Below are 15,861 nucleotides of genomic sequence, written 5' to 3' on the forward strand. Positions count from 1 at the left end.
ATGCAAATTAGCTGTTAATTTGCACACTTAGTATATCATTACGTACGTTTTTACTTAGGCTATCTACATACTAAAAATCATGACGATCCGTCAACACGTTCATATTTTGCCATTAATTATGCAAATGAGGTCATCATCTGCATAATCAATATGTATTGATATTTCTTTCTTTCTCAGCTACAAATGTGACAAGTTTGAAAGTCCTATAAAGGAATACAGTGGATTTACAAACTTTCCTCTTTAATTATGCAAATTAGCTGTCGATTTGCATAATTAGAATTCCATCATGTAAGTCTTCCCCTTGGCTATCTACATACCAAAAATCATGACGATCCGTCAACACGTTTATGTTTTCTTATTGATTATGCAAATAAGCCCGTCATTTGCATAATCAATTTGCCTTCATATTTCTCTCTTTCTCATCTATATATATGACAAGTTTGAAAGTCCTATCATGGAATGCAGTGGATTTATAAACTTTCCTCATTAATTATGCAAATTAGCTGCTGATTTGCATAATTAGTATTCCATTATGAACATTCATTTGTTACTTGGGCTATCTACATACCAAAAATCATGACGATCCATCAACACGTTCTCTAGTTATTCTCGTCCAAAGTTTGAAAGGAAATCGGCGACTGCAGTTCCAAAGAAGCCGCTAGGGGGTCCAAACTTACAGCACTTACTCTCTGCCCCAAGGGCTATCTACCACTCAAAAATCACAACCAAAGCATGTGCAGAACACTAGATATTAAAGATTGAGGTTCTGCTGCAGTACCTTAGCAAGCCGCTAGGGGACCCATTATCGAACTTGACCTTCGTTTTCCCGACCCCTGTCCACCTACCAAATATCATTGGGATCCATCCAAGGCTTCTCGAGTTATGCTGTTAACACGCAGACACACAGACCCACAAGCCCAAAACATAACCTTAGCCATTCTGGCAAAGGTGACCAATTCAGCACCGATATATCATCTGGCAGCAGCAGCATCTGGCACAAACAGGGGATACAAAGTAACCCAATACATTGAAGGTGACCTACATGTAGGCCCCTGCAAACCAGATGACGATTACACAAGTAAAGACCTATCAATCAGCCCAAACCCTGGAAAATCACCTGTTTTCACAACCAAGCAGATGTTAGTGGACCTGAACCCCAACCAAGAAAAAAACAGCATCATGCCTACAGTGTCAAGTTCATGCACTAGGAAGCCCAAAATCAAACCTGACCACCAGGACATCAGCACAAACCCATGTACCAAATAGCAAGACAATGGCACCTTGCGTTCCGGATATACAGCGCATGCCCCGTGCCCGCACAAAAGGTAACCTGGAATGTCAAGTTCAAGCACCAAGGGCGCCAAAATCAAATTTGAGAATTATTCAGCCACCGCCGACACATGTGCCAAATATCATCGCGCCCGCACCAACCGTTCAGAAGATATAACTCCGGAAATACCCCTCCCGAACACAAAATTCGACCTGCCGTGTCAAGTTCAAACGCGACTAGGCCCAAAGTCAATCCTAGGCAACAGGCAACAACTCCCCACCCATGCACCAAAAATCGTCGCTATGGCGCGTATCGTTCCGGGCACACAGCGCCAAAAGTGCCCCCAAAACACAAAAAATGCCATCTTCAATGTCAAGGTCAAGCACCAGGAAGCCCAAAATCACACCTGAGTGTCAAGCTACCACCCCCAACCCACGTAATAAAAATCGTTGTGCTCGCACCATCCGTTCTCGAGATACAGCGCCCTACATCCCCAGCTACCAAAAATTCCCACGCCCATGAAAACCATACCTGCATACATGCAGGTAATTAGTACTTGCGTTACCACTCAGCATCCGCCATAAGCAGCTTTATGTGGGTGTACTGGCTGACCGATTTGTTCGTGTTCCGAGAACTCTTTGATGAATTCACCACAGACGTTCTAGGAATCGAATATTAGGTCTGCATTGAAATTTTTCTCCGAGAATACCAGAATATCGAAATTGTTCTTGTACTTGTTCAATAAAGTCTATCTGTACTGAACTTGTTTCGTCTTTTGAGAATTCAATAATAGAATTTTTTGCAAGTTCATGCCCGAGGGCTAATTGCAAGTACATGGTATAAACATAGTAGATATACAAGTGACAATGGACAGTTATGAACAATATTCTACTCTAATACTAGTGTTGGCTAATTCTAAACAGGTTGGGTTTGACTTCTTTTTTGGAAGCAGAGGGAGAGGAAAAGCCCCACCCTTTCTAAAATTTGTGGGTTCTGTGATTTCAAGAGAAAAGTGGCTAAGTGATTCTTTCGGCTTGGTTGAATGAACATTTGGAAATAAAATGTGTTTCAATGAAGACTAAAAGTGTCGTCGTACCAGATATTTCACAGTAGAAAGGTGACCGCCACACTTTTCCGCCAACTTCGACCGCCCACAGCTGACCGGTTCTGGAGCTGACGCTGACTTCTTTCATATTTGTTGCTCCTACAACTTGCCATGATTTTCCTTCAGGTGTTTTCGAGTTGATACCTTTTAAGATGAAGCAGAGATGTCAGCATTCTCAGAAAAAGAATTGATTAATTGGCTAAGATGACATAGAAACATCGGAGGGGTGATCAATAAGGATATACACCAAATGTCCAGTCGACGTCTTTTTGAAAATCAGTAGGTAAGTGGCGAGAAAAACAAGGGTGAACTGTGATCAGAGCTGTGTGTGTCGTGTGTTCCTCTTGGCATCAAAATCTTAAAAGACATTGTTAAAATCTAATGAGTATTTCCTACATTTCCTTCTTATTTCGACTGGCAGGAGGTAGGTATCAAAAGCCGTGTAAGAGCCAAACATCTAATGTCAACTTCATGTTTGTTAACTTTTCCTTCTCCCCCACCTAACGTTACTGGGTATCGCCTGTAATGTAGTGATGGCAATAATTTGAATTTTGGTAGACATCCGTAAAAGGCTTTATACTTAATAATGATACCTCAAGATTTAAGTTGCACATTATGTCTTACTTACTGAACACGCAGTTTTACCATTGAAATAAGGATTAGAAAGGGCTTTAACGGTATATTGTTTTCTATAACGGAGCAAATTTGCATGTTAACGTTTTGAATCCAGCTTTTCGTTGGGTATGTTGGTATAGACTTGGAGTGGGGCTGGCTATTATTTTATGGGGGCGCTGTTGGCTAGAATCAAAGTTGGCTATGGTTCTAAACTGGGAAAGGGAGTTTTCTGTGGGAGGGAGTTTGCCTGGAAATGCAGTTTGCCGTGGAAGGAGTTTCGCTCCGTCCCGGGGTATAGAGAGAACCATAGCCAACTTTGAAACTAGCCATTCAGCGCCCCCCCCCCCCTCATAAACTAAGAGGCAGCCCCGCTTCGTCTGCGAAGGAGGGTTATGTCGGTATATACATCTACATAACATTATCAACCCAAATATACAAGCACCTTTCCTGACTATGGTGTATCCATGGTTGAAATATGGGAAACTTCCGATGACCCAAACTAAGTCTTTCCCCGAATGTATCCAGTCGATGTCGTGGCCAGTCCAGTCATAATTCACTAGATGTGTTTCAAAGTTGAAAAGACTGAAATCTGCAGTACTGATATCGACTGCCTTCCACGAGGTTCCTGTCGCCATCTTGTTTCTGTGAAAATTCGTTGTATATTCATTGAAAAATGCCATTCAATGATAGCACAATAAGCCTACATGTCTGTGCGTGTGTGTGGCTCCGCAACATGTGTGTGTTTCGGGAAAATGTACTATACTATTGGGTGGGCCGACTACTCACTCTTTGCAGCCAGGGGCTGAATTGCGAGGAGCTTACAATAGGCGGGGTTGAAATCGCAAGGGTCTGGAGCGAGCTGCCATTCGGCGCCACTCAGGTGACCTCAATACGACTGTCGCAAGTGTCTGGAGCGAGCTGCCATTCGGCGCCACTCAGGTGACCTCAATACGACAGTAATTGCCCCAGGTGCGGAAAAGGTACTGTAGGCTTTGGACCACCAAAATGTGATCTATTTATTGGAGCATATTTTGACACTTACGTGAAAGGTCCAGGCAACGAACACGTGACCTCTAGTGTCCTTTCCAACTAGCCGTAACGTGTGACCACCGACGTCACTACTTTCACGCTACGATTATCAATGTCCTCACCCGAATGTTCCCACGCGGTACATGACAGTAGAGTGGATAGAGACGGCCCACACACCAACACGTCCCACTGAGATGAACAGGAATCGCTCTGTGCCGACTACTTCCCAACGAGTTCCTAATATATCAATATTTCCTCTTATCTTTTTGTATTATTATTATCATTAGTAGTAGTAGTAGTAGTAGTAGTAATAGTAGTAGTAGTAATAGTTGTAGTAGTAGTTTCATTATCACCATCATTATAATAATTAATATTGTTGTTGTTGTTGTAGTAGTTATTATTAGCATCATCATCATTATCAGTATTATTATTGTTGCTGTTGTTACTATTATCATCATTATCATCATCATTATCATCATTATCATTATCATCACCATTATCATCATTATCATCAGCATTATCATCATTGTCATCATTATCATCATTATCATCATTGTCATCATGATCACACTTACAGAAAGAACTAAACTGCACAACTGCTGCCCGCCTACCTTGAGGGACTGCTGCGGTAATACCTGTGCGTCGCAACGGCCTGCCGGACTCATCCAATGCCCACACCTGATTGGTGGAGGAGCTGACGCTGATTTGTTTGATCCTGACGTCACTGATCCAAAGCCAGTCAGGCTGGAGAGCGTCCTGAGCAGACGGCTCTACATTGCCAGGAAAAACGACGAGAAAACACGAGATTATTGTGGAACCACATGTCTTTCAAGAGTTGGCGTCTCGATAACTATCTGTCCTCTTCTTCAGCACTGCAGCCAGATATCAATGCTAGCAATGCGGTCTCAAACGTAAAGTAGTCACATTTTGGACTGCATAGTTCGCAATGACACCTAGCTGAAGTGCAAAAGTGAAAATCATTTTTTTCGTATTTAACATACCTTGTATTGATATTCCATTATGGGGCAAACACACTTATCGAAAATAGTCTGAGGCATCAAATAAATCTGTTCGGATATACAGATTGTACTCTTCAGTACAAACCTGTGGTACCACAAGGTGGTGTACCAGGTATGCAGTACAAACAAACAAAGATATCACACATTACATAATATTGTTCCTGCTCTTTCGGGGAAAGTAAAATACAGGGAGGACGGCAAGTGGCGGTAAAAGATTTTGTGGGTTTATCAAGATCTCGTCTAATGTTGTCTTAGTTTAACATTTTACAATCAACAGGTCCGTCCGAAGTTCTGAGACGTACCTGACCGATCCCCCACCGCTTCGTACCGAGCCGAAAAGCCATCCCGACGAATAACGAAATCGGTCATGAAGACGACAACCAGACTGTTTCCTTTCGAGACTCTAGGCATGGGGAGACACGTGCCACAGATGGCTGCTCGTGTGGAACCATAGGGGTCGTCAATCACCACTTGGTCTCCAAGGCAGTATTGAGTTTCAGCGACATCAAATTCCGTAAACATTAGCTTGACATGTTTGTGCACGTCGACGGTGATGTCCCACTGTTGATACACATTGTTGCTGTAGGGGGACCACGGGAAGTTCATGGACGAGAATGAACCAGCGTCTTCTGACAGTAAGTGGACCCGTTGATATCCTTTTTGATCTTTGAAAAGCAATCAAACATATAGCATTGGTACAGCTATAAAGTTTCATATTGATTTGTAAGATTATTTACCTCTGGATATTTCCAACAAGCTACATAGTATAGTATGTACCGAGTATGTTCCTGTCATTTAGCACAATGGAAATGTAGATTTTCCTCCTCGTGAACGTTAAATTTCTTGACCTATCCCGATTAAAATTTTGCAACTCAAACACCCCCTGCATTTCCAAAGAAATCCAAAGAGGGCATGTCCCTTTTGTACTACTACAAGAGCTACCTGCCAGCCATAGCTTGTGCAGAACGTTGTTTTTTTAAATATTGCAAAGGGATAATTGGACAAAGTAACGATGTATTTTCATGGTATTCCGTATGCAGATACCCCAAAGAGAGATGTACACAATGAAATAGAAATTATGCAAATCAGGACTTAATTTGAATAATTAATTAGGACAGGTGATTATGTTTAACATACCGTCTGCAGACCTGTTCTGCACGTGATAACGAATCCTAAACCCCGTCGTTGCGATCTCTCCATCACTGTGAAAGTGAAGCGCCAGGGTAGACGCCATGGACACGTACACAGTCGAGTTGAGAAACCCGCAAAATAATTGGTAGAAGCCTATATATGGGACATCGTAACAGCCGAAAGAAGGTCATATACGGACAGAGACGTAGAAACGCCTGGCTTAGTCCAATTGCTTGATTTATTTTGTCTTAAATTATGTTCCACTTGGATGTCTAAAACTACTGTTATCGATGACCAAATCCTTCTACATATTTGTAATTCCCGACCCGTCGTCGTCTGCATAAGGTCTCATCCATGTATCTTTCCGATTGAGTAAAAGAGTACAGATTTTTAAAAAACGGCTGTTGTGATTAAAACATTAAATTGAAATTATCAGGTAATGTTAGGCATCCGTGCGGTTGGTCGGAGGTGTACAGTGCGGTCGTACGCTAGCAGCGCGGAAAAGTGTCTCTTGCGGGGAGTGACTAACTGTAGTTTGTAATTGCCGTTTGTAATATAATGATGAACAGGGATTTTGTGGTAAGAGGTGTTGACAATTTTTATCATCATATACGTTATGTGCTTGACAAAGAATGGATGATATGGCCCTGGTGCATTTCTTATAGTTTTATTATGACTGCACCCATGTAAGATACGCATTTTACATTACATGTAACGACAATGTAAATAAACAACTCGTGAATGAGACCCTGGTCTACGTTTGAAAGATGCTCAACAGGCGTCACTGTGCTGGGTGCCGTTACGCCGTACAACGTTAACTATATTATGCATGTACTATGTTTATGATTATTCTTATACTTACTAATGTATGTCAGGTCGTGTATTTGAAACCAGTCATAGAGGCACCTTGGCTGATACTCGATGTTGAATTCCAGAAACTCCAGCACCACGACCTCTCCTGGGTCCACCGATATCTGCCAGCTAACTCAACATTACAAAATATATTATTAAGAAACTCAGGAAACCTACACTTTTCTTTGCCTGACAAGGACTGCCAGAAGTTAGATTGCGTAAATAACTTTAGGGGCAAAGAAGAAGTCTTGTTTTTTGTTCTTTGCCATCGTATCAACAATTTGCCTTCTTGGTGTGCTTATTGCCCCTGGTATTCTATGCCGAAAATGTTCACGATGAAGGAAGTGTCTATACGTATAGGAACTGTTTGGGAAGAGTCCACACAGGGTAATTGAGTATCACATTGTTTTGCAAACCACACGTCACGTAAGGAATTGAAAGTGGAATTCTGCAGAAAGTCGTAATAATGAAATCTTTTGGTACATATGTATACTCTGTCGGAAATAACACCCGACTGTGAAATTAGGGTTTCTTTAATGTCTGAGTTGTGACTGAGTGAAAATTACAGATAATCCCATTGTAGAATATTTACGTGCAGTCGACGTTGGTTGGATATGTCCCTCTCGTCAGATCTCGTGGTGAAGCGATCTCTCCATCCTGTCCATACACATAGCGTCCGGTACTGCAGGCAGAGTCTTTTGTGGGCATAACATGAAGATTAGTACGGTTGTGTCAAAGGGGTGACAGTTCGCAGCCGTCAGTTCGCAACAAGGCAAGTCTTTTCGCAACAAGGTACAAGTTGTTTCGCAACATTTGAATGTTATTATTCTTGATAGAATAAATACATTTTTAATCCCCAGGCCCTACGGTCCCTGTGCACGCCGCGTATGAAACTGTACCGCCCGGCGTATGAAAATCACCCGGCTGGCAGGTCCATGGGGCCCCATGTTCCTCTGCCGCCGGGGTTGTCTTTCGATTCGCACCCGATAAGATTTTTACGCGGTAGGAGTATAATTATGTTAGGAAAGCGATTTTTAATACTACTAGGCTATCAATTAATAACATTCAAATGTTTCGAAACTACTTGTATCTTGTTGCGAAAAGACTTGCCTTGTTGCGAACTGACGGTTGCGAACTGACATTGTTGCGAAACAACCTGAAACCGTCAAAGGTTATTTACAGCAGTGTTCACAAAGCCTCAGTCGGAAAGAAGGAGCAACTCAAATACCTATAACGTATGAACTATAAACTATAAAACTTTACAAGAACGTCTTTCAAAATCCAATTCATTGTAAGAATTTCTTTGCAGGAAACGCCCATTTGAAAATTATGAATTAGAGAGGGGCTATAGGGGAGGGTCCAGCTAATGAACTTTCAATTGCATTACATAGTTATATATAATCAAGCCACGTAGAATTGGCTGCAAAACACGTTTACCTACATTTCAAACGTCAAGTCTTTACACCCACTGCAAAACTGGATTTGTCAGGTTTGTTTTCGGTCAAAATATTGAGAGGTCATCTCTGGCTGTCTAGCGAGCTATTGCCAAAAGATTGAAACGACACCAGGATTTCTACCCCGGTCGTAACGGGTTAGTCCACTCAGTGAGCTACCATTCATGGGTCATATACAGGTCAAAACATGGAAAAGCTCAAAATCGTTTTACCTGTACATTCTTCTGTCCTCCTTACCAGAAATTGGACCTTTATGATCAAATTTTGTAAAAGATCATAAAAAAGTCAATATGCGCGGTGCGCTCGACTGCGCAACTCAAATGGTGGTCCCTCCCCTTCAAGATCAACTCGTGCAATATATACTGAATCATGTCAAACCTTCACAGGTTGGGGGCCGTGCGGTCCAGTCTCTTCTATCACCAGACATACACGTGATGTGTTCCTGGCCCGTCAATATGAAACCTTCATGGCAGCCGAACGAAACCACCGCCCCCGCGGTGACGCTGTCGCCCTGCCTGTAGCCGTTGTGCGGAACGCCAGGGTCCGGGCACAGAGCGCTCGTCAGGTTCACTGTTAATGCTGTACAACGGAACGTTTATGGTTATTACATCCTGTATTCACATCTAAGAGGTAGGTAAAATATTGAGCAACAAGAATAACTTTTTTATTTGCTTTACAGGGCTCGAAATAGTACCTGCATATGCACGTTAGTGCAGGTAAAATTGGAGCTGTGCAGGTATTTCTGTTGTCTACCTGCACCTAACCTGCACTGGTTCATGTTCTGGATTTTATACATAAATGTCCTATGATATAGATGTATGTGGATTGTTGTTAGCTGTATTCCCTGTTACCACCTATAAAGTATAAAGAAAAAATTAGCAATGGTTCTACAACAATTTTAGCATAATCCAAACTTCCTAAATTCAGAGTGGTGCAGGTAAAATTTGTCTGGTGCAGGTAATTTTCAATGTTACCTGCACCAGTGTAGGTATTCAGAAAAAAGTATTTCGAGCCCTGCTTTAGATAGACAAGGAAAATGTGGCTCTGCATGCAAGTTAGTTTTATTTTAACGGAAGGTAAAAGATAGTCCCCAAAGTCTTTTGACGCCGCAAGGGCACGGTATTGGAAGGCGAAGTTCTTCTCCCTTCCACCGCATTTTACCTACCCAACTGAACTGAAGCAAATATCATGATTGTTTATTTGCAAAATCATGCCCGAGGGCTAATTGCATATACAGTCTCAAGAACTAAGCTAATTGCATATACAGTCTCAAGAACTAAGAGAAGTAAATAGAATAATACATAAAACTAGTGTCTAATCAACTACATGATACTATGGATACTATTGTCGGGTTTGACTTCTTCTTTGAAGGCAGTGGTTAATGAACTGTCCCAAGTTCTGTATGATGGTGGGATTTTGTGCTTTTAGTAGAAATATAGTCTTTTGTTGATCATTTAGGTGGTAAAAGCTTGGTGAAATAGTGGCAACTGTTTGAAATAATGTGTTTCTTTCGGTTTCATATTGGGTACACTGATAAAATGCGTTTCATTTTCCACTGCATTCATTGGGCAATATGTACACAATCTCTCGTGGACAGGGAGCTGTTTATCATGAGCACCCCGATATGCTAGGATGTCACAGCCGAAAATTTGAGATTTTGCATCCGAACATTTGGGCAAGTCCAATTTCCTTTCGTGTTGTATTGAAATCATCACATACTAAGTCCTTTTCAAAAGCGTCCTCATTACCCTCGAAGTGTATCCTGAAACCTTCCGCAGTAAAAGCCCCGTCAGTAACCAGGACAAGGCGGATGGTGCTGGACGTAGAAATGATTTCCTGTGGAAAGTTCTGTCCTATCAAGTTGAGACAGAACCGCATTAGTATACACATCGCCAAACGAGTTCATACCTTCGAGAAGTAATTTTGTCTCATTATAATTCAAATGATATTGAAACAAATCTTTTAACATTGCTCATAATTCATCGAACTCATATGTACTCAACATGAAGTTCCTCTCATTTAGTACAATTGCTATTTAAATTTTCCTCAATAATTATGCAAATCAAGTCTAAAATTGCATAATTTACATAACGTTACGTTGGTCTTTATAAACGTTACCTACAGGCCAAACGTCACGAAAATACCGCCACCCCTCTTTGGCTAATCCTTTCAAGGTCTGCAACTGAAACGGAGTCCTACAATTCCAAAGAAAGCTGTCAAAGGGCCCAAACGTGTGGTCGGTTGCTTTTCACCGACCACAAGAGCTAACCAAAACTCGTGCCCATATCTTTTTCAGATCACAAGGTATCAACACCGGAAGTTCCTTTGTACTACCCAAAATCGAATCATGTCAAGGTCTCGTGAAGATCTACCCACATACTAAGTATAAGAGAATTCCCCCAGCCCGTGTTGAAAAACGGACAGTACACACGAACGCCACCGAAAACACAAACTTCTTGGCGAATAGACACATTTTTGACACCTCGCCACCGAGTCAACTCCTTAAGATTCACCTCTGCTTAATCACCTTGCCCGTTGTTGACCTGTCTTGCTTATAGACGCTGTCTTAATTACTATTAAGCTGTACATGTATGTTATTTGGCACGAGCCAATCAGCGCCTAGATTTCAAGTGTCCAATATGGCGGGTATGCAGGATATCGAAATTTGTTCATAGACGACCGTCTCAGTCATGAATATTCATGACATGCCTTAGTTAGCAATAGCGTTTCATTTGGACAACAAAAATACATTTTCTGAGTCAAAAAGGGTAAACGACTGGTTAAACACACAGCGTCAGAGTACGGAATACCGAACAAATGATTCTTCTTCTTTTACATCTTCATTGATTTTCAAAATGACTTTGTTATCTTTGCTCTACTAATTAGTACTAGTATCGGATATGTTTGAACAATTTCCATCATATTGTTGCTCATGTCCAGCTGCTTTGTAATACCTCCAGCATGGTCGAAACTTTGTGGAAACAGACAATTGATACGTGCGTGCAGGAATATCATCCATATAATCAAATCAACATGGCCTTAGGATCAGTATAAAACTCAACAAGCCTACCACTGTACTCTCCCAGCAAAGTAGCATCGTCGTAAACCGCAATCCAGTCGTAGAGATCCTCTAAACTGAAGGCTACTGGTGTCAACTTGACGACCTCCCCCAAGGCGACCTCTATGGTCCACGTACAGAACATGTTGTTGCCGTACTGCCCAGGGTAGTTGGGAGAATCGATGTAGCCAGACGATTGGCGGGTTACATAACCACCGCACTCCCCTAAACAGACAGGAAAATGGAACAAGTTCTTACTGCCTTGAAAGGAAAAACGCTGTGTTTCCGGTTACCTGACTGCAAAATCCTACCAACCATAGTCTTTTTTTTCACCGCTGTCAAAGAACATATTCCTTTCCATTAAACATCTGTGCAAAGAAAAGTTGTAGAATCGTTTTCCAAAATGTTCTCCTCATTTCTGTTGCAACAGAAAAATTTGATATAAACAGACCCAATAAACCTAGGTCCCCTTTATGTTGACACATTGCATAATAGTACACCTGCATAGTTGAAATATAGTGTTGGGACTACAGGTGTCTTGCTGCATGTCCCTTTTGTATTTTTAAACTGTATGTTTTTGGATCACTTCGACCGAGATCTAAATATAAAAGAAGAACATCCCGGCCGGCCTACCGAGCCTTTTTTTTACAGTGCCGTAATTGGAAACAAAGCATTCTTCCTAGGCCTTATATAGCGTGAATATGTTTTATAGTTGCAATTCTATGATAACAAACATTTCTTGTTCAAGAAAAAAAATGAAATGCATTATTTCATTTCCCGTCGCTTTATGTAAAAGCAGAAGAGACTGTTTTGTCTAATGAAGCTGGTACTGGCTCAGTCTAAAAAACATACATGGTACAAAATAAACAAGAGCTCGGAGACCTCATACTTCCATAGAATATTTTAATTATGCAAATGACTTACCATTAACACATCATATGCATGGACACCTTTAACTAATTTACACATGTTAAAAGTATGACATTACTACCACTCATCACTGCTGGGATGAATTGTCACTTGCATAAATTATGCAAATTGGGCCAATGTTCTCATAATTAGTGTAAGTTAATCTTCCGCCTTCCATGGATGACATGCATCAAAGTCATAGTATGGAAAACACTTGTTTCATAGAATCTATGCAAATTGAGTTCCAATTTTCGTTTCAATGTCTGAGCTATCCACATACATTAAATCATGTAGATTCATTATTCTTTTCATGAGTTATCCTCAAGCTCTATAGATCAAAAGCCATCTGTCACCAAAAAAATAAGATCATATCATGACCAGGACAAAAGATACATAAACAAAAAGTTCTGCTGCAGTACGCAAGGTCTCACAGGAAGGGCCCACGTGGCAACTATCAACACAATCCGCCAAGGCATTCTTGGGTTATACTGTTTACAGACATACACCGAATCACACAACAAACCAGACAAAACATTCCCTTCTGGCGAGGGGATCTACCGTAGCATATGTGGAATAAGATGCATCTCTATATTAAAGTGTAGTTGTACTTACCATGTTCCTGGGCGTGTCCCGGTATGTTGCGCCACACCGATGTTGTTAAGAGAAGTACTTTAAGAGACCAGAGCATGGCTGGGTCTGTTTCAAGACAACCGTGCTTCAGGTACTACTGGATACAGATCTTTACAATCTGTAAAGTATCATTTGTTTAAATTAATGAATCGTATCTTTCTGTAATTAATATAACGTTATAGTATCAAACAGAAAAGGTTTTCTTTTTATCAAGACACACCCTCTCGACACCTATCAACCTGCCAAATATCATGAAAGGCAAACCACAGCTTCTGGAGTTACCTACCTACCTACCTAGTCTCTTGACTTCCTGGTCGTTGGGGGGACAAGGTAGCCATGAAGATGGAGAGTTGTCTCCAGGCCTGTCTGTCTCTTGCTTCTGGAGTTATGCACACATAAATCCACTGCTACTCCACCATAGCACAACCGAAATAGAACCTCCTGACGAAGGCAAATATAACCTACTAGCGAAGGTAATTAAACTGGAACGTTAACGAGTGAGTACGATATGTGTGTAAAACCTGAGGGTGTTGCGGCGGCCATGGTCGCGGTTTGAGAGATGGGAGCGGGACCTGATATGTACTGCTCATCTCCCTATTCTGGGGTATCTGTTTTAATCTTATATTCGTCAAATAAAATCACCTGTTTTAAGATATTTACAGCTGTTTTTCCTGCACTTCAAAATTTATTGTTGAAACTAACAAATCGTGATCAAACATTTTCACGTTGCTTCTTTAACCCATCTTTTGGCCTATGTGCAAACTTATTTCGTTCAATGACTTTAGTATGTAAAATGCAACAAGATCGAGGAAAAACATAATGAATAGAAACGACCCCATACCTTCCTCAAGCAAAATACTATTAGTAATTAACGAATGAAAATAAAGTTGCTGTCATCTAATACTACTGAAAGATAAATTTTCCTCATATTTTATGCAAATGATGTCCTAATTTGCATAATTCACCCTCATCTATAGCTATCTATTCTATTTCAAAGGCTGCAACTGGCGTCGTGTGTGGCGTAACTGGTGTTAAGCTGGGACCTTTGAGGTCCACAGTTCGGTACCCACCGTGCCCCCGACGTTGTGCTCTTTAATTTGGAACACGACCTTCCTGACTTCACCCAGGTGTAAAGATTGGTACCTGACTTCGGTCGGGGAGGTAAAAGACTACCTTGCATGTACTTTGCATGTGGCACTGTTAAGATAAGTTCCAAATTTGTGCAGTGCCACATTGTCATTGTCTGTTCCAAAGCAAAAACAGTCGGCAACTGAAAACGACTAACGTATTTTAACAGTGCCACATACAAATGACATACAGAAAGTAGAGGTACATGGACTGTCTTTCTGTGGCTGTACGGACAGTGAGTAGGTATCCATTATTCACTGTGTCTATGGTACGGTATTCGCAGCCCATCGGTCTCTTTACCTCCCCAACCGAAATCAAGAACCCACTTTTACACAGGTGTGACAGCGATCTCGCCCCCCCGGCGATCTCGCCCCCCCGGGGGGCGAGATCACTAGCGTTTTCGCCCCCCTTTAGCGTTTTCGCCCCCCCCCCCCCGAGCAGCTGGCTACTACATATTACAGGTGCGCTACCTGGTACTATACTGCACCTGGGGAGTAACGTATATGGTGTGTTACCTGGTACCTATATGGCACCTTATTACCGTACCAAAAGATGTCATACCTCGAAAGTCGATACTATATTGTTCGGTGCAAACATGACATTGAAATGAAAAAGACAATTTTTGCAGCTGAGGTGGCATAAGAACAGTGCTACTGCGAACGTATAAATCAACACCGTCTATGGTACGGAATACGTCAGCTATAAGTTTTCAATTTGTCACAGTGTTTTCTATCTTGTGCTGGAAACATTTCCAAAGCACTAACAAAAACACACGTACGTAAATAATAGTTTCTCATTATAAACACTATCTACGCGCAAGTTGATATAGCTGTTGCTAAATGCTACACAAACACTGGTAAAGTACCTGTCTTAAGAAACACGGGTAAATGCATCAGCTCCTAAATACTAGAAAAAACAGTCATGTTGGAGGTGAAGATAACCCTTGGCCAGGTGCATATACTAAAATGTGCGTTATTCTAATTAATACCTAATATTTGCATAATTAATAAAGACATTACATAGTTCTTTTGTGGTCACTTCATGGTAGAGACTTCATATTGGAGATATATAGGTTGCTTGAGGACAGGTGAATACAATTAAATACATCTTATGTCAAGACTCAGGTATATGCAATAATGGGAATACAAGGGACCAAACCCTCCTTGTCTGAAACAAGTTCAACTATCTTATTACCATGTAATTACGTTAATATTGATACTATGAATGGAGTTATGTATCAAACTCGTGTACTTATATCATTCTGAAACTACATTTTGTGATTTATACCAATCAACTTTTAAAATGTCATGTAAACCCGTTTTTTTTGGGGGGGCGAAATCGCTAAAGGGGGGCGAGGTAGGGGGGCGAGATCACTAGCCGGGGAGGGCGAGATCGCTAGTGATTTCGCCCCGGGGGGGGGGGCGAGATCGCTAGTGATTTCGCCCCGGGGGGGCGAGATCGCTAGTGATTTCGCCCCCGGGGGGGCGAGATCACGGGGGGGCGAGATCGCTGTCACACCGGGATGTAAATCACTTCTTCCATTAGACAAGACCGAACCACATACCGTACCAAGGTTCATATTAATCTACCCATAATTAACTGCGCTGTGGTGTTTGAGCACAAACAGCGTCACAAACACGGCTACAAAGTAGGCTAACGTG

General features: G+C 41.6%; 1 protein-coding gene across 1 annotated transcript; it reads right to left on the reverse strand.

Annotated features, from left to right (window-relative positions):
* Positions 1-971: 971 nt before the first annotated feature.
* LOC118406028 (tolloid-like protein 2) lies at positions 972-13,130 on the reverse strand. The gene is made up of 9 exons (XM_035805883.1): positions 13,055-13,130; positions 11,546-11,758; positions 8,854-9,054; positions 7,614-7,716; positions 7,032-7,150; positions 6,176-6,322; positions 5,341-5,703; positions 4,631-4,789; positions 972-991 (listed from the first exon to the last, which is right to left on the reverse strand). The coding sequence occupies exons 1-9, from the start codon at positions 13,128-13,130 to the stop codon at positions 972-974; spliced, it is 1,401 nt and encodes a 466-aa protein (XP_035661776.1).
* Positions 13,131-15,861: the final 2,731 nt, after the last annotated feature.

Source organism: Branchiostoma floridae, chromosome 18 (assembly GCF_000003815.2).
Source record: "Branchiostoma floridae strain S238N-H82 chromosome 18, Bfl_VNyyK, whole genome shotgun sequence".
Taxonomy (NCBI): domain Eukaryota; kingdom Metazoa; phylum Chordata; class Leptocardii; order Amphioxiformes; family Branchiostomatidae; genus Branchiostoma; species Branchiostoma floridae.

Excerpts from the sequence above, each read along its gene's own strand:
- LOC118406028 (XM_035805883.1), bottom strand. The coding sequence starts at position 13,130 with ATGCTCTGGTCTCTTAAAGTACTTCTCTTAACAACATCGGTGTGGCGC. Across the intron at positions 6,323-7,031 it reads ACACGACCTGACATACATTA|GCTTCTACCAATTATTTTGC; the intron begins GTAAGTATAAGA and ends TCCCATATATAG. Across the intron at positions 5,704-6,175 it reads GCAGAACAGGTCTGCAGACG|ATCAAAAAGGATATCAACGG; the intron begins GTATGTTAAACA and ends TGCTTTTCAAAG.